Raw genomic sequence first — 24,686 nt, 5'->3', positions numbered from 1 at the left:
GACATTAGTTATTAGTATTGTTTGATTTATAAAGTTTCTTTTAAGTATTTGTAATAGCACGCCCGGACAAGAGCCCTCCAGGGGCATTGTTGCCCAATAAAAGTATGGTGGGTTTTCCTGGGAGGGGTGAGGGGTGGGTGGGGTTAGGGGCAGGAGGGGTGGGAGGGTAGGGGCACTGGGTGGAGAGCATATAAGGGGAAAAAGACAAAAATGTGGTCCTCAGAATTATAGTTGTTAGTGTGTTTTTGGGGGGGAGTATGTGTCAGGTAGATGATGGATGAGAAGGTAGTGAGGCTCCTTATCTGGCATATAAATGGTTTATGGGTGGTGAGTAGGTGGAAAAAGCCTGTCCTGATCCTATCATTTGGATGGGGGGTTTTAATGTGGTTTTAAACTATAACTTAGACAGATGCTCAGGGAGCAGGTCCAGAATTAATATGAAAATGCGTCATCAACTTTTGTTTATAATTTCCTAACTTGGTCTATCTGATATATGGAGGAAGAGGAATGGTTCTTCCAGAGGTTATACATTTGATAATAAAAAGTATAGGCATCAATCTAGGATAGATTTTATTCTGATAGACAGGAGTCTGGGCCAGTGTGTAAAGGACATTTTCCATGTTGGAGCTCACTTATCAGATCATTCGGCCATCTTGATTAGTATTTGTTTAATTAGAAGGGCAGCCCAAGGGAGATGGACATTAGATAGGTCACTTCTGTTAGAAAGCAAGATAGTGGCAAAGTTACAAAAGGACGTAAGGGAAATTTTTGCTCTAAATGTGGGTTCTGCCTCACCTGCTATGGTTTTGGCCTCCTTTAAGGCATTTCTCAGCGAATGGCTAATTAGTATGCCTTCCTATAAGAGATGAAAACATAACGAAGAGCTAGACCGGTTGGAGGAGGGGATACAACAGGTAGAGACCACGTTGGCTAGTCCAGGACTTGAGGAAGTGGATAGTCTATTCAGGGCTTGTTTAAGGTTGCAAGCGGAGATAGAGGGGGTGATTCAGGGCAGGGTCAGAAAGAGGAGTGAGGGATATAGGATGGAGCATTTCGAACATGGGGATAACTGTGGAAAGATATTAGTGTGGAAGTTGAAAGCTGAGAGAGAAAAAGCAGGGTGACAGAGGTTAGAGAGGTTAATACAGGAAGGATAAAAAAGGGTGATAGGGAGATTAGTGAACTCTTTCGAGATTTTTTTCTGAATTAGAAGCTGAGCAGTTGAATGTCTGGACGGATGATGTGATAGGGTGGTTGGAGGGTTTGGACCTGGACTCCTTGTGCGAGGAGGATAGTAGAACCTTGAATGAGCAAATCGAGTTGGAAGAGTTATCATCTGTTCTAAAAACAGGCAAAGTGGGTTAAGCCCCAGGCCCAGAGGTCTTGCCATTAGAAATCTACAGGTGTCTGGGAGACAGTATTAACCCTTTTTTATTGGATCTGTGTAATGACTTCATAGACGGGAGAAGTAAAAGACCTCCGACATGGAAGGAAGCAAATATCACAGTGATTCCGAAGCCTGGGAAGGATTTGAGATCTAGTGATGCATAAAGGCCTATCTCATTGCTAGATAATGATTACAAGATTTTTGTGACAATTATGGCAGATAGGTTAAGTGGGGTCCTGGCTAAAATTATTCATCAGGATCAAAAAAGGCCTTATGAAGGGGAGGTTGATGCACAATTTGATACATATTTTGAATGGCTCAATTGATTTAATGATTACTCATGGGGATCCCTTGGCAATAGTTTTGGTTGATGCCACTAAGGCATTTGATAGGGTAAACTGGGTTTATTTGAGGAAGGTTTGTGAGATTTTGAATTTAGGGAAGTCATTTTTGGATGATTTGCAGAGGATTTCTCAGGACCCAGAGGCTGGGATCTTGGTAAATGGAATTTTATCTTCATCTTTCAAAATAAAAAGGGGTATGAGGCAAGGGTGCCTGTTATCACCACTGATTTTCAGTATATATTTAGAACCTTTTGTCTGTAAACTTAGGAGAGACCAAAGGGTACTCCCGTTCTGCTGTGAGGACTGGAACAAGAAGATTTTGCTTTATGCAGATGATGTTTTAATGTACACATCTGACTTGACCCAGACTTTAGAGGTTTTGAAAGAGCAGACGGGGGCTTTTGGGAAGATTAGTGGTTTCACTTTAATGATGAATAGTCGGAATTAATGGTGTGGAATATGAAGGTAACCGGAGTCACAGTTAAAAAAGAGGTGAAATATTTAGGAGTTAGTATAACGCAAGGAGTGGATAAAATTGCGGAGATCAACTTTAAAAAGACCCTGAGGGAATCAAAACAATTGATGAAGAAGTGGGTTAGTTTCCCCCTTACAATTATAGGACGTGTGAATCTAGTAAAGATGATAACTCTCCCAAAATGGTTATGTGTCTTTAATGCAGTCCCGCCGATGTTTGAGAAACAGTGGTTGAGTAAGCTTCAGGGAGAAATAGGTAGCTTTATTTGGGCTTCAAAAGGTGTGCGTATTGCCTGGAAGAAGTTGAGGAGGAAGCCAGAGAAAGGAGGACTAGCTTTACCTGATGTACAACACTATGCATGGGCTATTTTTCTGAAGAATTCTAAGGAATTAAGGGATGAACCGTGGGACTCTGAGAAGGGACGAATGTTTAGAGTTATGTTAAAATTTTGTGATATACATCATAAGGGTGTGTTGTATAAGTTTGGTGATCCCAAGTTCTTTAAAAAAATCAGTTTGAAGTTAATTAAGGACTGGGTAAAACTTTGCTGGGGTCTGAGAACAGCTGTAAAACTCCCGTATTACAGCAGGTATTCCCCAGTTTGGGACTTGCCATGTTCCCCGGAGTGGACTAGAGATACGTTGGTGGTCCCTTTGAAAGAGGCGAACTTCTTGGTTTGGTGACAACTGGTTAAAGAAGGGAGGCTGGCATCCTTTGAGATACTGAACAGTGAGATTGGAGGTCTCTTAACTAGGTTCAAATATCTTCAAATTTCCATTTGGTTGAAGAATGTGAAGGAGGAAGTAGGGGCCTCAAATAAGTTGGAAGAGTTTCTATACTTTAACCCCCTTATAAGACACAGGACAACAAAGCTTTGGGTGTTGGTATTCCCCCCTACATTTCTGGAGTGGATAGAGGCGTTAATATACAACTCCACGTTAGATTCCAAGAGGGGGAGGAAGGAGCAAGAACTCTGGGCTCCTTTCAGAGTCTGGTTGGAAGGTTCGTATTACTGAGTTTCCTACTTTGGGCCTTGACTGTCCGATGATTACACTGCTTTTGATCCTAAGTACGCTTAGTGGATCTCATACAGCACATGGTCAGTGACTCAGCTCTGCTCCCAGGATAGGAGCCTCCTCATGGAGAGAGGTAAAGAGCGGTTGCAGGATACCTGAGGTTTCGTCCCCCCCCCCTTTTGAGTCGGACTGTGGTGAATGAGGACAACAACAAAAAAGAAAAAATCTGAATACTTCACTTGGTGATGACAAATAATATATATTTGCTAACATCCGATTGCCACACTTTATCATTTGTACACTATATAGTTTTAGCAGCAAAATTCCATGTCATTGGCAAAATATGTGACCATTTCAGTGAAAATTGTCTGTCAATAAAGGGCATTGCACTATCAAGTCATACTTAGTCATATATTTATTAAAAGTTAAGGTTTTTAAATATGGACTGAGAAACATGTCTGCCCTAATTACAATGCTAATAGTGAATTAAGAGGCAAGTCCAGGGTCATCTGTACCCTATATATGGGATAGATTTTTATTATACATATAGTGAACATTTTGTCTATTAAATCAAACAAAAGAGCTTTTTGTACAGCAGACATGCTGCACTCACATATTTAAAGGTGCTCTTGTATGTGATAATGAAAAACGGTGACTTGGTGAAATAAAATATTTGCCTACGGCCACACAATTTGAGACTAAGTTTATGAGTCCATTACCGTTAGTTGAGTAGATGACTCAAGTCACTGAACCTGCAGGTGCAGTAACATTTCTTCTGATTTTTCGAGGTCTCCAGCTTCTCCTACTCTGTGCTCAGCCCTGAATGTTGTGAACAAGGTGTGAAATTTCTCCCAGGCACAAACGATATGCTCACATGAATGGCAGAGATGACTCCTCTGAACTCTACAGAATATTCAGAGTGGGGGATGTGGGCATCCTGTGACACCATGCTGTCACATCCCATTCTATTTTCATGTCTAGTGAGCAGCATGTAACACTTGGCAGAGAAGAGGATGCTAAGACATTTCTTGTGGATTCCTTGTCTGGTTGCTGAAGGATCCTGCTTTTGCTCTACCAGACTTTTGTCTCAGGGTTTGTTGTTGATACCTTGCCTGCTTCAAACTGGACTTTAGTGCTGGATATAGGAGGACACTGGTGATTTAAGTATGACACTCCCACACAGATCCCAAGCCCTCATAGCCAAAGTTTAGTGTAGCTCAAGACATTCACCATCTTGAAAATGCCCTGACACATGAGGTTTTGGGCTTGTTTGTAATTATGCAGACAGGAACTACTGAAAAGTGGGTAGGGTTGGCACTGGGATGTTATACCCTATTGGTCAGGAGTCACACTCACCCTCTTGCTGGTGCTAGGTATATATGAGGTACCCCGCCACCCACATCAGCATTCTTTCTGGATCTGCAAAAGAACAAAACAGGACTGGTCTTGATGTTTGTGACCTGAGAGGAGCCCCAAAGACTGGACTTACTCCCCTTTGCACACAGGCCAAAGACGTGGACTCCAAGAATCAGTTGGCTGACCTCCTTTGTGGCTATGGGGCATCACAAGCTGCAGCAGACTTTGTTCCTAAACTGCCCACCTGAGTAGTGGCAGCTGAACGTGGACTGGACTATACTATGGGCTTCTGCCTGTTACCATGAGAGTCTATAAGTGCTCTCCACTGAGGTCCCTGAATTCCTTAGCAGTGTACACCTGTGGTTGAATGGGCCTTACAAAAGTAAGTCAGAAGGTAAAATCTTTGACCAGGACCAACCTGACTGGTGTATCCAACCGATGCTAAATCGCAGTCATGCTGAGATCGTACCTAGGTCCTGGTCTACCATGACCATTAACTACCATTGGTGCTTTGTTATTTTTAGCTTTATTTTCCTTTAAGGCTTTAAAAATTCCTGTAACTGGTTCCCCCTGTTTGATTTGAGCGTACCAGTCATGTCTGTGTTGCATTTGTTGAAAAGACCAGTATAATGTATGGAATGTAGATTAAAGAAAGGTTGCCCAGAATATCCAGAGTCTGCCACTGGTTTTCATAGCCATTGAAGGCTGCACTGGCAATTATGCGAATATAGTCCTTAAGTAATTTGTTGGAGAATCGCTCACTGGCTATTTTCCACTGTTTATTTGATGCATAGTCCAACATATGGACACGGAGAACCTATGAAAACTATACATTTCTTGGTTCGCACACCCTAAAAACCTATTGGGTTAGGAAACGCCTCTCACGTCCTAATTGATTTTGAGTATTTTATTTTTATTTTTTTCAAGAAATATTTTAAAGTATCACTTCTGTTCTAACCCAAAAGAAACATGTCATATTGCAGAGTGACCCACTGTGACACCAGTATTTTATCTGGCGCCTGGCCCTCCACCCTCTGTGTCAGCACCCAAGTGTAATTTTATAGGTCTTTCCATAAGAACAACTCATTGTTTTTTAGACCTTCTACCAATTTACAAGAAGATTTAGCTTATTTGCCCAGCTCTTATACCCATGAACAAGATAAGCTCCTGTTTACAAATGGGTTTTACGATGTACTTAATAGGTCTGGAAAATCATGTAACCAAGGAAGTAGAAAGAGCTTTTGTTTTTCATAAGGCTTTTGTAAAACCTATTAACAAAGATTAATTGTATGCTGTGACCTTGCACCGTACCAACTGTATCCCCACTCAGATAGAACAGTCTCTCCCTTCTAACTTGGACTACAGCATTATTTTTTTACGTCTAAAATAATCTGAGGCATTTGCCTATGGAGGCACATTCAGAATAAGCCCAGGCAAATATTTTGTTACGTCAGCATAATCCCGCAACATTTCTGGCTTTTTGCGTTATTGTTCTATCGCAAAAATACCCAAAATTACAAGATTATGCCATGTTGTGCAATTTTTCATCCGTTCAGGAAAAAAAATTGTATAGCAGGAGCATGTGAGTAAAGTGAATGAACAGAACACGAGCAGCTGTTGTCCGCGTCATGCGCAATTTAGTACTATTTTTGAGCACAAAATGCATTCAAAATTGGTGCAAGGATGTATTTAGTGCTAAAGGATAGCACTTAATGCTGGAGTTACAGGTCACATCGTTTTGCAGTTTCCCAAACTTTGTGTAATTACAGAAGGAAAACATTTGAATTACACACCTCACTAATTCAGACATGTCTTTGCAACGTTTTAGGATCAGAGAGACAATGGTCTCCTTGATAAAATCAGACACCATAGTCGTATTTATCCTACTAGTGTTTAAAAAATAATATGGCCTGATGTATCAGAGTTTTACACATCTTGTGTTTGAGGGAAATTGTGTTAGTATATAGGGATCTAATGAATATTCTTCCAGACCTAGAGCTTCATCAAGCTGAACATGTTTTATTTCTTCCAGAACCTCTTTGGCTAACATCAGATCATCGTGGTCCTCCCTTGGTTGCTGTGTCAGCGAGTTGAGGGAAACACTGCGAAATAAATATTCGATCAACTTTTCCGTACCTCCTGAAATGTGTACCAATCCTGATTTTTTCCAACTTCTGGTTCCCCCTCATCAATTTAAATCATTTGCTCTTTTTTTATCTCGTGAATATAATCAAGAGTTTCCAGGTCCGTGTCCTAAAAGCTAGAAGACTATCTGGCGTGTTGCCTATTTCATATTAGGAGCATTGAGTACTCTTTGCCTGGTATTAAGATCATAATCTAACCTTGCACTGAAGAGCTGCAATACTATTTTTTGTCCTGGATTAGAAATAAAGGGCTAATTCCATTTTGGTTGCAAACTCTCATTAGCACTTGAAATGGAATTACAGGATTGGGAGGAAGAGTATTTTCCCATGCACTAATGATTGAGCATGTGTTATTTGCCTCACAGAAATGAAGTAGCATTGGCTATTTACCCACAACTGGTTGGAAGGGTGACACGTGGCAAGAATCCTGTTGGCGAGTAGTACAACATTTTAATTTACACACCCTGGAATGTGTTCCAGGGTGCAAATTGGAATTTCACACTATTTGCAAACAATACACACTCATGTTGTTACGTACCTGTAACTGATGGGCAAATAGACTGCGGTCCGTAATTTGAACATGGACAGCTAGCACATGTGCATTTAGTTTCAGATGCACCAAGGGTTGGCACTCAAAATGGAATTAACCACATGGTTTTAATAAGGGCCATTGTCTCTCTCGTTGAGCTTTCTCTGTAAGTGCAAATATGTGAGCATCCTGGCTGCGGTTGGTTGTGTATTAACCACTTTAAGGTGCTCCTAAAACACTGTTGTAGGAGCATTTCAGGTTTCTGATCGATCAATTCAGCAGTCTTGTCCGGCAATATAGCCTGCCCTATATACCAGATGTCCTAACAGAACTTTCCAAGCCTTCATGCCCTCTCCCTGCTTCTTGGGGAATATCAGCACGTAATCATGACCTTGTTTACATTCTCTGTATTACTCATCTGTAATATGGGGCCTAGATTCTCTACCAAAAGTCAGCCAATCTTCAAATAGAATCCAGGTCCATACATCCACTTACCTCAACAGGCTGTGCTTTAGTCAGCTCCCTTTCACTGGCCTAGGTGGAGAGACAATTCTTAACAGAATCACCTCAATCATATCAAATGCATTGTCGGGCTCTGGCCTTGCCAAACAACTGTGATTAAAGTGTAAATTCTCACCCCTTATAGTCAGCTCTTGCTGAAAAGGAATTAAACCTAGCAAAGCATCAGATTGGATGAAGGATTTTCTTTACTGAGTCCACTAGACCGGCTGATATGGGATCGGATTTCATAACATCACCAGAAGCACACAGTGCTTAATTTGTAAATAATAACATGCTGGTGCCCAAGGCTCCTCTCTGAAACACGCAGCTACTGCAATTAAATGAGCGAGCGCTGAATACTGAAGCAGCGTGATCCTAAAGCCTTCTCGGGGCTCTTTAATCCATTTACAGCCACTCTCTGGCCCTTCAGCTCGCTGTTGCAGATTTCTGCTTTCTCTCTTTGTCCCTTTTGTGAAGCTTTCTCTTACTCCGTCTTTCCTATGTTGTGTCTTTCGCTCGCAGTAATTGCCTGATGCACAAACATAAGTGCGGGCCTCCAAAATAAGTGCCGGTGCCCCCCACCGGCAACCTCTGTCTCAAGTTAAACAGTGGAAGCACCAGAACTCTCTTAAGGCATTAAGCCTGACACATTGTACTTTTATATGGTTACCGTACTCCTTAGTGAATTGCAATATTCATTGAACATACTTTAATGAACATATATATTTAGAACACATCCAATCACTAAAAAGTAGACAATGAGGGATGGGGTCCGAAATATTTTATTTTATACATGCAATAAACTTGCCATATAAAGCTGAATTTATTGCAAGGCATCTCAGCTTTTTTCAAATCATATCAAACGATGCAGGAATGCACCAGGTGCTAGTACTGTGTTGTTTGTGGCAAACTAACATTGTACGCAGAATGAGTCGTGCTTTTTTAAATTGATTGACAATAAATGATGTATCGCTTCAAGCTATGGTTAAGGTGTCAATTTCTGATAAACCATAGTCCATCTTATATTGTTCAAATAGTTCGATCAGCGAATTGATGTACAGTTGGTGGTACTTTTCAATCTCTTGATCAGAAGGGTCCTCTGTCTTCGGTACGAGTATGGGCTTGCCAACTGCAAAAATAAAGCACATTACTATTAATTTCAGTTTTAAGTTAAACACCGATTTATCCATTTTAAAAGAAAAGGAGCATTGGCTAATTTGATAATTACATTTAGGACTAATCTGATAATAAAATATAAGACTGTTCTGTTGTATTTTCTTGGATGCAAGTTAGGCACAAGCACGGTGCATCAGTAAGAACACAACTTTTATTCTCCTTTATCATACCCACCAGGATATTGCGGCATAGATTATCAAATTTTGTGGCACAGCAACAGGAATTTAGTGGCATAAAAATGTAAACTATGCAGCATTTGAGTGGCAATTTATTTTGCTACAGTTACACATTGTCTCTAAGTTAAACCTGTCTGTTCTGCGCTATAGCTACCAGGGGTTTGATCTCAGGTTTATTTAATTGCTTTGGTGGTTCACCTCGACTAGAATTGTGATTATTACTTGAGATGGGTATTTACACCTCATAACTAATACTCCAATTTTTCACAGTTGTGTTTTGAGTGTAGTGTAGCACGATGCAGGGTAGTGTTTTGGAGGGTGGTAGTGGTGTGAAGGGGACAATGCAGCCTTGGGTGAGTGAGAAGGGATTGGAGCCCGCTGCTGCCCAAACTTAATTTTGGGTTTGTGATTGTGGAGTGGAAGGGAAGGGACGCTTCAAACATAAAAAAAGTGTCGGCGAGGGTGCGAAAAATGCTGCATTCGCTGGTAGGCATTTCAGATATAAAATGTTCAGAAACCTATCTATTAAACGCAGATGCTGTGAATGTATAATTTAATTGAATGCACTGAATATTGTCTAAAGTCAAAAGAGAGAACCCAATGGCGAGGAGAGGTTGTGGCGTAACAGCCAGAGCTGCGAACTTTGAATCTAGGGAACTAGGTTTGAGTCTCTGCGTCACCTCAACAAACATCCTGTGATTCTGGGCAAATCACTTAATCTCCCCATGCCTAAAAATAAAAAAGAATGTGTCACTGTGTAATGTAACTGGTGCTCATGCAAAGTTCTCCAATACCTTTGGGTCGAGTTTGCGCTGTATCAAAAAAAGGTCTGGGGATGATTAAGTGCTCCTCGTCCTTTTGTGCTGCCAGACATGGTGTCATTTAAAAAGAAAGTTTCTGTTCCAGGGACCCTTCCCAACCCCCCAGTGAGTTACTAAGGATCATTCCTACCTGGCGTGTCTTTGTGAATATGAGCCCCTGTGGCACAAATGTCATCTTTGGTCAGGTATTCTGGGCGCAAACACAGATTTATTTTACTGCGCAACCTGATGGCTACCCTGATTGTTTTATTTTTTTCATATCTTGATAGAAAGTTTTGCGTAATTTCACTTTACTCCACGTGGTGCTACACCTAAAGGAAATTCTGTGAATCAATATAGAATGCCCTGTGAGTTTAACACATGGACAGATCATAAGCAAAGTCTTGTGGTTAGATTTCTGATTTGTAAGGAGGAATCTTCATGTATTCACATGCAGCTGTTGTTTTGTAAACTATTTAATGGCAACACACATGCAATTTAATGCTTCTACCAGTGAGATGGTTTCAGCATGGACGTCATTTAGGCTTCGCCAGGGTTCCGCAACTGCCTTCCTCGGGAGGCACTTTGCCATCCCTGGCACTGCCTTTGCGACCCATGGCCTCAAAGATGGCAAAATCAGTGCCAAGAGCACAGGAGTGGCTTTGTATTCCTTTTTTCTGACCGTTTTTCATTACACTAACAGTGAATAATATTCTCATATTCACTATTAGTGTAATACAAATAGAGTACGCCATAGTGCAATGGTGTGTGCGTTCTCTGAAGCATAGGTATTGTATTGGAAAGGGCCCGTTCCACCACAAAAAATATGCTTTAAGGCTTTAACACTTTGTATGAGTTTTGTACAATGCAGCACACATGCAAAGTTATAAAAATGAGGAGAAATACAAACATTTATCCTTGTTCCACCTGCCTCGACAAGTTGTAAGATTTTGGCACAAACTCTTGCCTAACAGTCTTTGTAGATAGGCGTTTGCATCAAAATCTATAAGTGGTTGCATGGGAATGTCACTGCACCTCACATTGAACGCCCCCTTGATGCAAAATAATGCAAAGCAGCGCATAGCATAATTTTTTATTACTTTGGGATACTATCCAATGCAAATCAGGATTTGCATTGCTTAGTAATTTCCACCCTAGCACTTTTCACCAGTTTTACGTCACAAAAGTGATGGAAGCACATTGCAAAGCTTTAGAAAGCCTAGGCCTGAGCGGCAGGAAGTGTGAGTATGAGTGACATTAAGAGTGAATGCAAGTGAGTGACTGAGAATCAATAAGAATGAATGTAAGGGAGTGCATGTTTGATGTTAGAGTCATGTGACATGTGTTCCTGGAAAAACTCAGGGTCAAAGGTCATATGATGTCACTCACATCCTGTTATGTAATGAAGGTCAAAGGGTATGTGATGTCACTTCTGCTACCCCTGGCATTTTAGTGAATTTAAGCTAATGGTTTTCAGGCGGAGCTCTATGCCACAAGGTAAAAAATGACTTGCAAGGAAATGTTCAACTATAACCAATCGCTGTAACAGGCATTTTCATGCATAAAGTCTCTGTAATGCCATAAAACAAAGACACGTATTATGGGAGATTACAAACAGGTGATTAATCAGAGATGTAAAAATTGCTAATTTTTTTAACGTCACATGACGTGTTTGACCACAAAGATACAAGCAGAGTATTGTTGAGATCTTTGGCTCCTCCAAGAACGGTGAAGGAGTATTTGGAGTTTCAAGACTGTACCAGCTGTTATTTCCATGTGAAAATTAAGGACCACCATTGAGGTAAATGTTGCAGTTGTTTGAATGCTTGTCATGTAATGTACTAAGATTACTTTAACACATTGATGGTGCTAATAAAAATTATTAATGAGTGTTCATGTATTCTGAATAATGGCTTTGTGTAGAAAATATAATAATGTAGAAAAATAATACACGCATTTGAAAATGTGATTACAATGAGTGGGCACCAATGTTCACAAAGTGTACTTATTAATATTCTGATACTGTGAAATGTTTAATATATGTTTTGACCAATGTAGTAACATGTCATATTAAAGGTTATGCATTATGTATTAGCTTTATTAATTGTAGGCCTTAACTTAGCGAAGGTCTTGGACTACTTGCCAGGCCTCATGCCAAGCTGTATTTCTTAACATTTAATAAATGGCTGTCTTAGAGAGTTAAACTGTGATTTTCCATTTGCATTGTTTAAATGTGCTCATAGCTGAGATCTTTTCCCATGAGAACCGACTGCTAGAAGATGCTGTTCTTGATAATGTAACATTTTGTGTGCAATGTGTGTGAGACTGACTTTCTCAGGAGGAGAACAATGGAGATATTGACTGGAGTAGAAGCTGCAACAATATTGTTACCTGACAAGGCAGATGATGAGGACATTGCAGGACAACTAATAAAAAGACATGTGAACGGAGTAATAGCAGAATTCATAGATTTGGAGTTTTAGTTTTATTGGACAAAGTGTGAACATGCGATTCATTGACCAATGGGGATTTGGGAAATAGTTTTAGTAGTTTTGATTTAACGAGACTGCACTGAGAGAAGACAGGTTCTTTGCCCATTTTCTTGCTGTCCGAAAGGTCAATATTTTTTGTGCTTCCTGACAAGAGACTTGCTTAACTTTAATGCTTAAAGACTTTGCATTTTCTCAACTTTGATGCTGAATCCTGATGCCTTGCTGATCGACTGATATCCTGAGGACGAAGACTGACTCTGCTTGCTGATCCATATTTGAGGATAGGTATTATGAATTAGACTGTTGATTATTATGCATATTTGCTTTTTCTTTCTAGGTACCAACTGCACTGCTCTGATAGAGCCATAGTTAGATATTTTTCCAAATTGGTGTTACTAAATTGTTTTGCATGAAGCCCAAAATGCTGATGCTAATCACATGTTAGTTAAGGATCCTCACAAATGAAATTTTGTTAATAGGGAATAATGCTTGATGAATTTCTCTGCTGAACTCGAATGTATGAAATCACTTTGACGCAGTTGACTTTGTTATTAATTTGCACTGTAACCTTAGAATTTGTTGTAATTCAAGCTTTGATTAGATTATGTTTATTCCGCCGCTTTGGACAGCCATTATTGTTTTTGTATGTGTTTCGTTTGATTTTGAGATTAATCTACATGACCTTAGCATTGTTAATGTAGGTAAATAAATATTCTAACTTTTACTAAAAGGTGTGGTTATTCATGACTGAAACGTCATGCAGCGTGACAATTACTGACTCTACTGATTATTACTGTTATTGATTATTGCTGATTATTGATATTGTGTATTGGTTATTGATTATTGATTTGCATGTACTGGAGCTGTGGTAAGAACAGCTTAATTGCGAGTCAAAAAGTTCTTCGACCAATTTGTGTTCCCTTGTAAGATTACTTATTAAGGTCAGACACGCTAACAGAGATGGTAGCAGAGGTAATGGTTAGTCTCCTTAAGACCTTATCATAGACGTCCAGTATAGGGTAACATGTGTTAACAGTGTTGGTAAAGAGAGGTGAAGGTTTGTCTCCTTAAGAGCCCATCATAGATGTCCAGAGATAGTAACAGAGGTGAAGGTTCAATATTATTGAGGTTTGCATTTTATTTTTCAATTATGTAAATTGGAGAGAAAATGTTCCCTTAGGCCCAGAAATGACTTTCCCAGAATCCTGGATCTTGCTATTGGTTGTTTGAGGATGTTCTTGGCATGCTAGTGACAGTGTGAATGAAGTAGGTTGCGCTTGCACAGCCTATGCAAATCGCAGGTGAATTGTGAGGTTTGTGAAGGTTTTAGGGAGTTTGCGTATGCCAAATGAAGTTGGAGAAGAAGTGTGCGTACTCCTCAGTGTAAGAGTAGGGAAGTTGTCGAACTTCATATGTGTGTGTCGCTTTGTGCTCAAATAAATTGTCCACGTGGCTGTTGATGTACAGACCCTGCTTGGTCTAAGACTCCAGAGTATATTGAAAAGTGTATGAGACACTTGGGTTTATGTTGTAATCTGGCTGGTTTAGTAGGTTGATCGGGTGTGGTCGACAAGTCAGAGTGTGAGTCAAAGTGAGTGAAAGAAAATTTCAACTGAGATTTGGCGAGTACTATGTGCACCAGGACAGACCCACCGATCGGTTGAGAGTAAAATTTGCGGGGCAAATTTTGCTTGCAAATCTGGGAGACAGAGAAAGAAGGAGTAGCTGTTAGAGTGAGAGCTGTCAGTGAAAAATCCGTAAGGTTTCTGAAGCAATTGTGTTACCTTTCCTGAAGTAAGCCAGCAGATTTGGTTTTTGACGAGTGCTCGCAATTTTTGCATTAGGTTGTGTGAATCAGAGTTTGGGAGGACAAGCCGCAAGACTTTGTCTGCCGCAGTACGTGTGAGTGTGACATCTTTGGAGCCACGCAGGGATAGGTCGGTTAGTGAGAAGGGTCGCGCACGGATTGGCTGCCGTCCGTGAGAGGCAATTAGTTGAGAGAGTAGGTGAAAGGAATTCTGGGATTAAAAGTCACATCCTGATTTGATTTTGAATAGCAAAAAAGGTCGAAAAGATTAAATTTTTCAAAGCTCTAAAGAGTGCCTTAAGGGGAGATACGTATATTACAACAAGTATAGGCGAGGCTACACCCCCAGAAAATACACCAGCTTACATTGTAATGGAAGAGAAGGGTGTCGCACCATATCTTTGGCTAAAGCAGTGGTGCCAATTGAAAGAGAAGGATGGGAACTTAGCATTTCCTACAAATGGGCCGTTCAATTTGAGGGTTTTGGAAAATTTAAGAATGGTGCTATATGAGTTGAAGTCCCTTCCGAGACCAGCACAGTTTGAGGCATTTGCGATTTGGGAGCTAGTAACCAGACAGCAAACGGAACAGCAACAGGAATTTGAGAGGAGGATGACAAAGGCAGAAAATACTTTAGCAGAGGCTAGGTGGGATAGTGATCAGAGAGTTTGGAGGATGGAGACTTTGCACGGAACTAAGTTGTTTACGGCAATTACACAGGACAATGAGAAGGAAGGAAGGAAAGCTGCTAGAAAGACTAACAGACGTCCGTCCAAAAGATGGGAGACTAGAAAGTCTTCAACAGTGGAGGAAGAATCGGATGATGATAAGTTTATTACAGTTATTGAGAAATCGCCCACCACCATGATCTGACAGCTCCGACACAGGTTAATGGGTCAATGAGTCTGATGCAGGTTAATGCTAGCCTGACACAGAATGCGATGCAGAGTGGTCTTAATGGGTCTACTACTCCTGTAGTGCAAAATCAGGTGCATCCACCACAGGTTCAGAGAATTTACCCTGATGTGCCCATTATGGAAACAACTTCGAACTTAATGGTGCCCTCGGAACAGGTTTACCCGAGACCGATGTTGGTTCAGACTGAACCAACTCCACTTTTACTGCCCCAAGTGCAGCCGGAGGGAATGTCAAGATTCACTCCAGTAACAGGGGCACAGTCAGATATGTCACCAATGATGAATCAGAATATGGGAGTTACTGTCCCACAGAGCGTAAGTGCTAGACCAACCTCAGATTCTTTATCGCTACCTATTACTGTTGGTCCAGCCGTACCCTTATTTGCACAGAAGAAAACTACTGTAGGTGAACAGGGAGCAATGTCCCAGAGTATGATGAGGGGAGGACATAATGAGAATGTTCGAGTAGTCTCTCCTGTGGGACAGACTTTTGACGGATCAAGATCATTGTTAGACCTTAGTCCATTTGTAGCACTTCCAGATACTATGGTAGGTTCACACTTTAGTCAGAGTTTGAAATTGTTTACACCGCAGACCCCGAATGCAGTTGCACAGCAGGTGCCAACAGTACAAACAAGTAACATTTCGCTAAAATGTTTGACAGCTCAGCAGTTGACTGAATGGTTAGACAAGCTGAATACCCCACAGAGTGCTCCTAAGGGAGAGGAGTGTTTGAATTATGCTTGGCTAAGCATGGAAGCGGGTGAACTCATTGAGGGAACTATGGGTGCAAACAGTTTAGAATCCTACACAGAGACAGAGCTGAGATATTTGCGCCCAAAGATTATGAGGAAAATGAGCAATGAGCATCAGAAACTAGCAGACCTGGCAGAAAAAAACAGCATAGAAATAGAGAAAACAAAGCATTTGAAAAGGAGTTACAGATTAGATTTTGAGGCTAAAGATTTTGAACACATGAAATCTGCCGGAATAAAGGCACACCTTATGGAATAGGTTCAAAGTGCCCATTAGATAAATGGGAAGGCAGATGGTTAAAGAAAAGATACAAAAGAAAAGGGATTCGGTGGAGTTGACTACAAATGTGCAGCAGGATAAAGATCCAGTGAACATTTTACCTGGGAGAGAGATTCCAGGGGAGAATTTTGTTCATGTCCCCTGGAGCAGAAGTGACATTATATTGTTCACAAATGATTATCCAAGATTGAGAGAGAAGCCAGTAGAGTAGTATCAGCAGACAGACAGGTTTGCGAAACTTGAGAAGTGCCTGTGGGAGGACTTGAACACATTATTAGAGATAGTGGTTCCAGCTGATCTGTGGAGTGTCAAAGGAGTGTAGATTGGCCATCAAGTGAACCAGAGAGAGATAAAAATACAGGTACACCATCTCCTGAGGTAATGAAATATTACTATAAGGTGACTGAATTTTCGAAAACGAGAACTTCACCCAAGAATATTGATTGGCGGAGGATTGACAGGACAGCTCACGAGGCAAAGGAGTCGATACATGCGTATTATGAGAGATTGTTGCAGGCATTCAAGCATTACAGTGGTACAGAGACCATTGAGGCAAAAGACATGATTCATTTTGTGTTCAGATTTGTGGAAGGGTTGAGACCTGAAATTGGCCAGATGATTAAGAATCATTTGATTTGCTGGCAAGCAAGGCTGATTGATGAGGCGTTGCAATATGCAAAATACTGTATTGATGCGATTGAGTTGAAGCAGAAAAAGTTGAAAGAAAAGGCGATGGTGATGCGGATGCGGATTAAAGCAGCTCAAACAGGAATGCAAGGGAATTTTCTGCAACAGTTACCATAGCAGCAGCAGGGAAACATGATGTTTCAGCCCCAGATGAGATGTAGAGGTCGTGGAGGAAATGTGAATCGTGGTCCAGACTTAGGTACTGTAGGGGTCAGAATGATGTGCAGGGAATTAATAAGTTGTTGTCATGTCTCGTTTGCGGAGCCGTTGGACATTGGAAACAGGAGTGTCCAATGATGGTGCAGGAAGGTGTCGTTCAGCAGAGTAATGACATCAATTTGTTCCAGAACATAGGAGGACCGAGAGTGACAGGTCCTAATCCAAATTTTTCAAAATAATGTGAATCAAATGCAGAATTTTCAACCCATGCAGCAGGTGCAAATGCCACGTGTACAAATGACACAGTTGCAGCCAATGCAACAGCAGGTTCCAATGGTATCTAGTCAGCAAATTCAAATACCTCAAGCCCCAATGGAACAGCAACAGATGATGCTTTCTCAACTGGTCACAGGTCAGCGGCTTAACCAAAGTAATAACACAGTGCACCAATTCCCGTTACACAGTGAGAATGGAATAAATGATGATTAGACGAGTGACAATTCATGTGAGGAGGCATGTGTGCTTGCAACTTTTTTAGAAGTAGATCAAAAAGGTCCCTATGTGAAGGGAAAGGTTATGGGTCACAGAGTTTCATTCTTGGTTGACACAGGAGCTACACGCTCTACAGTGAGAAGTTAAAAATTTGCCCCTTTCAGGGAGAATAGTTCAGATTGTAGGAGTGGTGAATCAGTATTTGACCAACCCAATTACAGTGCCGGTTCAGGTTAAAATTGGCAACTTTCAGGGTTTGCACAAATTTGTAGTCGGCGATTCATGTACGCTATCCCTACTGGGAAGAGATTCGCTGTGTAAAACAAAATGCTAGGTTTCTTGTTCAAATGATGGAATTGAGATTCAGATGAATAGTGATGATGAACATGGCCAACCCCCAGAGTTGAAAAGTGAAAGTACAAATAAGGCGTACCCTCTGAGTGAATTTTTCCCAATGTTCACTGTGAAAGAGCTTCATCCTGATTTGCAGGGAATGGTTAAAGAGAAAGTGTGGGATTTGACAGGGAAAGAAGTAGGTCTGATAAAGGGAGTTGAGCCAGTCAAAGTTACTGTAAAGCCAAATGCAGTTTTTCCTCAACTTCCGCAGTACCACATGCCACAAGATATCCTTATGAAGGTTGCCCAGATAATTGCAGACTTTGTAAAGCAAGGGGTTTTGAAGGAAGTATTGAGCAGTCCATGTAATGCACCAATAATGGGTTTGCAAAAGCCTCATGGGAAAGTAAGAATTGTCCAGGATTTGAGAAATATAAATGAGATTGAGGTCAAATGTTGTCCCGTGGTGCCAAATCCAGCTGTGATAATGTTTGAGATTCCATGTGATGCTGAGTGGTTCACTGTCATTGATTGTCGCATGCCTTCTTTTCTGTGCCTCGTCATGAGGATAGTCGATTTCTCTTCTGTTTCAAATTTTTGGATCAAATTTATTGCTGGTGTAGAATTCCTCAAGGGTTTTCAGAGTCACCTTCCATATTCAATCACATCTTGAAGAAGAATTTGGAGTCGTTGGAATTGCCTTTCCAATCGACCTTGGTACAGTACTTGCTTATTGCGTCCAAAACAAGGGACGAGTGCTAGTATGATACGATTGCCTTATTAAACCATTTGGGAATGAATGGTCACAAAGTGTCTCCGCTTAAATTGCAATACTGTCAAAAAGTAGTAAAATACTTGGGTCACCAGATTGAGAAAGGTTCAAGAAATATATCCAGAGAAAAGATTACAGCCATATTGCAGGTAAATCCCCCGACCACACAGAGAGAGGTCAGGATGTTTTTAGGGATGGTAGGCTACTGTCGCCAATGGATTCCAAAATTTTCAGTCATTTCGAGACCATTGCAGAAACTGACTCATAAGGAAGTCACTGATCCTGTAGTGTTCGACCAGGCTGGAATGAAAGCGTTCACTGAATTGAGAGAGAGTCTGTGCGAGGCTCCAACTTTGGGTATGCCTGACTACACAAAACCTTTCACATTGTTTTGTCATGAGTATGATGCATGTTCTTTGTCTGTATTGACACAGGTCCATGGAGGTGTAAACCGCCCAGTAGCATATTTTTCAGCTACTTTGTACCCAGTTGCAGCAGCCTTACAAGGTTGTTTGCGCGCAGTTACGGCAGTTGATCAAAGCCTTACACAGTGTGAAGGCATTGTGATGGGACATTCCCTGACTGTAGTGGTCCCTCACTCTATTTAGATTCTACTTACAAGGACGAAAACTCAATATTTGACTGGTGCAAGGTTGACCAGATATGAAACGAGTATTCTAGGGTCACCAAATGTGTCATTAAAAAGATGTACAGTGCTGAACCTGGCAACCTTACTACCAAATGAAAATGTCAAAATTGAACAAGTGGAAGATGTTGAGCATGATTGTCTTGAAGTAACTGATTTGTGCACAAAACCGAGCCTGACATTAGAGACACTCGATTGAAAGAAAATGACCAAATTATCTTTGTTGATGGTTGTTGTCTGAGAGACAATGCAGGGACAATGAGAGCAGGATATGCTGTGTGCACAATTACTGGTATTTTGGAAGCTTCTTGGCTTTGAGGAATGTATTCTGCTCAAGTAGCTGAACTCGTAACCCTTACTAGAGTGTGCCATGTTTCCGCGCAGCTGAAAGTTATAATGGATATGGATAGCCAGCATGGATTTGGAATAGTCCATGATTTTGGCCAGTTGTGGACAACAGAGAGGTGTCATGACCTCTTCTGGTTCACCAGTGAGAAATGGTGAAAGGATTAAAGAATTGTTACATGCTATTCAAATGCCGGAAAAGATTGCCGTGGTGAAATGCAGTGCACATGTGAAGTCGCAGGACTTTGTATCACTGGGAAATGGATATGCGGATCAAGTTCCAAGGTTTTGCGCATTGAACTGTATATCACTCAAGGAAAAGTGGGAACTGTTATCTGAAGAAGACGAAACATGTCTGAGTTTTGCATTGAAAGTAATTGACAGCTTGGAAGAATTGAAAATGTTGCAGAATAATGCAGACAGGGAGGAAAAATGTTCATGGAGCAAAATGAAATGTGTGAAAAGACAAGATGAATTGTGGGTTTCAGAAGAGGGTCAATTGGTTTTGCCAAATAGTCTGTTTTCTCAAATGCAAGGTACTATCATGGTCAAGTACATATTGGAAGGGGCGCAATGATTCAGTTGTTCAAACAAGATTGGTTCAACCCAAGGTTTGACAGGTTGCTGGAGCAGTTTCCCATCGTTGTGTCATTTGCCAACAACTAAATGCAGGAAAAGGTACAGCGGTTAATTTGAGCCACATTGGAAGAGCGGGAGGTCCATTCAGCAGAATCCAGATGGATTTTATTGAGATGCCTGTGTGTGGAGGTTTGAGATATGTGTTGGTGATTGTTTGCATTTTTAGACACTGGATTGAAGCTTACCCTACACAAAGAAATGATAGCATCACAGTAGCAAACTACTGCTTAGGGAACTGATATCGCATTTCGTGTTTCCGATCTCTTTGGAATCAGATAGGGGGAAGTCACTTCAACAATGAAGTAATTAAATTACTGTGTGCAGCACTGAACATTGAGCAGAAGTTGCACTGTAGTTACTGCCCTGAAGCATCAGGACCAGTGGAACAGATGAATGGTACCTTGAAGTCAAGAGTTGAAAAGATGTGTGCGTCAACGAATTTGAAATGGCCTGACACATTGCTTTTAGTGTTGATGTCAATGAGAAACACACCCGACAGGATTGTCACCGCATGAGATCCTTATGGGCCAAGCCATGAGGTTGCCAGCGGTGCCTGCAAATGCACTTGTCAACATTACAGATGATATGGTGTTGGACTACTGCAAAGGTCTAGCTGATGTGATTTGCTCTTTCTCTCAGCATGTTGAAGCTACCACACTGCCACCTATCCATGACCCAGGGCACAACCTGAGAGGTGGAGACTGGGTTGTGGTCCGGAAACACATGAGAAAAACGTGTTTGGAGCCTCGATGGAAAGGTCCTTTCCAGGTAGTTCTGACAACTACTACAGCTGTTAAGTGTGCTGGAATTCCAAACTGGATTCATGCATGTCACATGAAAAAAGTGGTATGCCCACTGGATCATGAGGAAGAAGAGTTGTTGAGAGTACCAACAACAGCGAAACAAGTCTCAGGGCCGGAAAGAGAACAAAGAGGAACTGAGACCGGATCTGAGCCCATTGAGGACGGTTCAGTCGCTCTGTGAGAGACGAAGGAAAAGACCTCCAGGAGGGTGACAGAGAGCCTATTTCAATTGAGAAAGAAGGAGGGCCTTTTCAGAGGAAGGCTTTCCCAGAAGCAGATGATCTTGAGAGACAAACAGAGCAATTGCCAGACCCAGAGGGGAAAGGAGGTGAGGTGGATCAAAGTCCCTGTGATCTGATTCATCCTGAAACGATTGCAGGTCCGTCAAGAGAAAACACCACAGAACAAGAAGAAGGTTCAAGTTCGACTCTGAAGGGAACACTGACAACAGGTCCACTGAAGGGAGATAAGTGTCTGGAGTCGCAAGTAGAAAGAGAAAAGGAAGTGGTTGTTGAGGCGACAATAGAGGAAGAACTAGATACAACAAGGAGAGAAGATCCAAGTGAAGGAGAATTGAATGGTGATTGAAAGTTGAATAGAAAGAGAATAGCAAGTCGAAGATACGCAGGTCCTTAATGGGCGTATGCAACTACAAGTGAATGGCAGCAAGAGTTTTTGTCTTTTTGTTTTGATAGAGACATTACGGGTTAGTATTTTGGCACTTGAAGGAAGCTGATGAACTGAACTGTTGAAACAATCTGGGAGAAAAAATTTGGGAGAAAAACGACTGTTGAAAGTAACTGGAAGAGACATTGAAAACCTGATTTTGACAAGCTGCTTACAGATTTTGAGAAGGGATCCTGGAAGTGAGGCTGAAAGCTGTAAATAACTGCCGAAAGAAGAGTTGTATGTTTTTTATATTTGCTGCAGTTTTTCTAAAATATCTTCTGCTTTCTGATTCTTTTCAGATCATGAGTAACATTAGCCAGCAGGGTAGAAATACCAGGCGCTGTAAATATATGAGTATTGGTTTGGCGATAATTTGTGGGATATTGCTTGTGGTGTTGATTGTGGGTATGTCTGTTCTTGTGAAGCCAATGATACTTCTGCTTTTAAGACAACTACTGCACTAACAGCAATAGAGAGGTTTAGGTCAGATGAGAAGTATTTGCATGAGGGTACTAATGTGCAAGGAGAACTTTATTCTAATGTATCCTATTGCTTGTTGAGTGAGTATGTTGAGACAATGGATGTGAGGAATTGTTAAGTGTATAGGCAGATTCCTTTGTCAGTTAAGGAAGGAGTTACGTACCATAGCTTACCTTTAACATATGGAATAAGTTGTAGTCTGCTACTTACAAGTTTTATAACCAGGAGTACATCCAGTACTTTTATTCAAATTATGATATGGTGTTTTCGTTTGTCCCTATAATTAGGTATTGGAGTAGAGTAGCTAGGGATAATGGCATAGTAATAGTTAGAGGTTTCTTTGAACCTACATTGACGTTTGGCACAGCTTATGCGCACAGGGATAATCTGATATGCTTGCTTACACCTTTAGAGAATAGCTTCTTAGATCACACAGATGACAGGAGAAAGGCACTGAAGGAGAAGTTAGAGAGTACTTGTAAGAGAAAAGGACTTACAGGAATGAGTATGTTAATAGTGCGATTAAAATGCAATGGAAAATAGCTTTAGATGCGCAACACGTAGGGAACCTTTGTATATACAGGACTAAACCACACACTGACACTTTATTTGTGGGAACGAGTGAATGTAAGCATGTGTTTTTGTTTCAGAGTAAATGGACGTTTATGTTGAATGGATAGGACCAGGCGATTCCCAGAATTTATTATATCTGTGGTCTTAATGCTTATTACTGTCTTCCAAGGGGATGGTATGGGACACGTTATTTTGGGATAGTTTTCCCAAAGATTTATCAAATGGATGATTTGAAGAAGTTTCCGAAAGCAACTGAATTACATCATATGAGACAGAGGAGGGAATCCTCTTCTGGTATAGTGGTAGATGTATTTGGAGCAGTGATTCCTTTCGTGGGAGTCATTCTGAATTCGGTAAAGATTTGAAAGTTGTCTACTATTGTGGATAACATGTTGACAAATTTCTCAGGAGCCATACTCCTGATAGATACTGAGTTAGCTGCTGATAGAGCTATAACTCTTCAGAATCGTCTTGCTTTAGACATTCTTTTAGGGAAGGATGGTGGAGTCTGTAGAATGATTAATTCTAGGCGTTGTTGTTCATATATTCCTGATAATGGTAAAGAAATTAGAGGCTTAATTACTAAATTTTAATAATAAAAGTGCTGATTTGAAGTAATTGAAAGAACCAGGTGTTTGGGAAAAGATTGGCAAAGGATTTACTTCAGTGGAAAATTGGCTCAGCAACATTTGGAATAGGATACTATTATAAATCTTGCAGGGAATAATATTGTGGTTTGCCTAATTGGAATATGGGGATTGTGTAAATTATGCAAAAGAATGACATTGAAAAGGTCAAAGAAAAACCAGGGGAGGGAAGAAAAGAAAAGCGAAAAATTGTATAGGGAAATCTCAAAAAGGGAACAAACGTATGAAGGGATTGAATTGACAGAATTTTCGCTGATGCAAACATTTGTAGGTAGTAGTGTGATGACACATTTAGTCATCAGAGGAGGGATTGCTAGCGCAGGAGTTCTAATAAAATTATGAATGAGTGTTCATGTATTCTGAATAATGGGTTTGTAAAGACAATTTTATAACGTAGAAAACTAATGCACGCATTTGAAAATGTGATTACGATGAGTGGCCGCCAATGTTCACAAAGTGTACTTATTAATATTCTAATACTGTGAGATGTTGAATATATGTTTTGACTAATGTAGTAATTTGTCATATTAAAGGTTACGCATTATGTATTAGCTTTATTAATTGTAGGCCTTAACTTAGCGAAGGTGTTGAGGTGTTGGACTACTTGCCAGGCCTCATGTCAAGCTGGATTTCTTAACATTTAATAAATGGCTGTCCTACAGAGTTAAACTGTGATTTTCCATTTGCATTGTTTAAATGTGCTCATAGCTGAGATCTTTTCCCATGAGAACCGATTGCAAGAAGATGCTGTTCTTGCTAATGTAACATTGTGTGTGTAATATGTGTGAGACTGACTTTTTCAGGAGGAGAACAATGGAGATACTGACTGGAGTAGAAGCTGCAAAAATATTGCTACCTGACAAGCCGAATGATGAGGACATTGCAGGACAACCAATCAACCACATGTGGACGGAGTAATAATAGAATTCATAGATTTGGAGTTATTGACAAAGTGTGAACATGTGATTCATTGACCAATGGGGATTTGGGAAATAGTTTTTGTAGTTTTGATTTAACAAGACTGTACTGAGAGAAGACAGGTTCTTTGCCCATTTTCTTGCTGGCTGAAAGGTCAATATTCTCTTGTGCCTCTTGACAAGAGACATGCTTATCTTTAATGCTTAAAGACTTTGGCCCTCATTACAACCCTGGTGGTCGGTGTTAAAGCGGCAGTAATACCGCAAACAGGCCGGCGAAAAAAAAAATGGGATTACGACAGTGGTGGAAACCGCCAACATAGACAGCCACTTTAACACTCCGACCGCCACGGCGGTAGAAACAAA

At 40.8% G+C, this 24,686-nt stretch overlaps 1 protein-coding gene across 2 annotated transcripts in view; it reads right to left on the bottom strand.

Annotated features, from left to right (window-relative positions):
* Positions 1 to 5,501: 5,501 nt before the first annotated feature.
* LOC138265609 (diacylglycerol O-acyltransferase 2-like) overlaps positions 5,502 to 24,686 on the bottom strand; it is a 502,849-nt gene continuing 483,664 nt past the window's right edge. The window contains exon 9 of one of the 2 annotated variants that reach the window (XM_069213473.1): positions 5,502 to 8,881. In XM_069213473.1, the coding sequence (XP_069069574.1) occupies positions 8,727 to 8,881 (155 nt within the window). In that variant the 3' untranslated portion in view covers positions 5,502 to 8,726. The remainder of the gene's footprint in view (positions 8,882 to 24,686) is intronic. The other variant, XM_069213472.1, reaches the window with a different exon arrangement.

The sequence above is a fragment of the Pleurodeles waltl genome, chromosome 11 (assembly GCF_031143425.1).
Source record: "Pleurodeles waltl isolate 20211129_DDA chromosome 11, aPleWal1.hap1.20221129, whole genome shotgun sequence".
NCBI classification, from domain to species: Eukaryota; Metazoa; Chordata; class Amphibia; order Caudata; family Salamandridae; genus Pleurodeles; species Pleurodeles waltl.
Note: the sequence above shows the minus strand (reverse complement) of the source record. Positions and strands in the feature narration are given on the sequence as shown.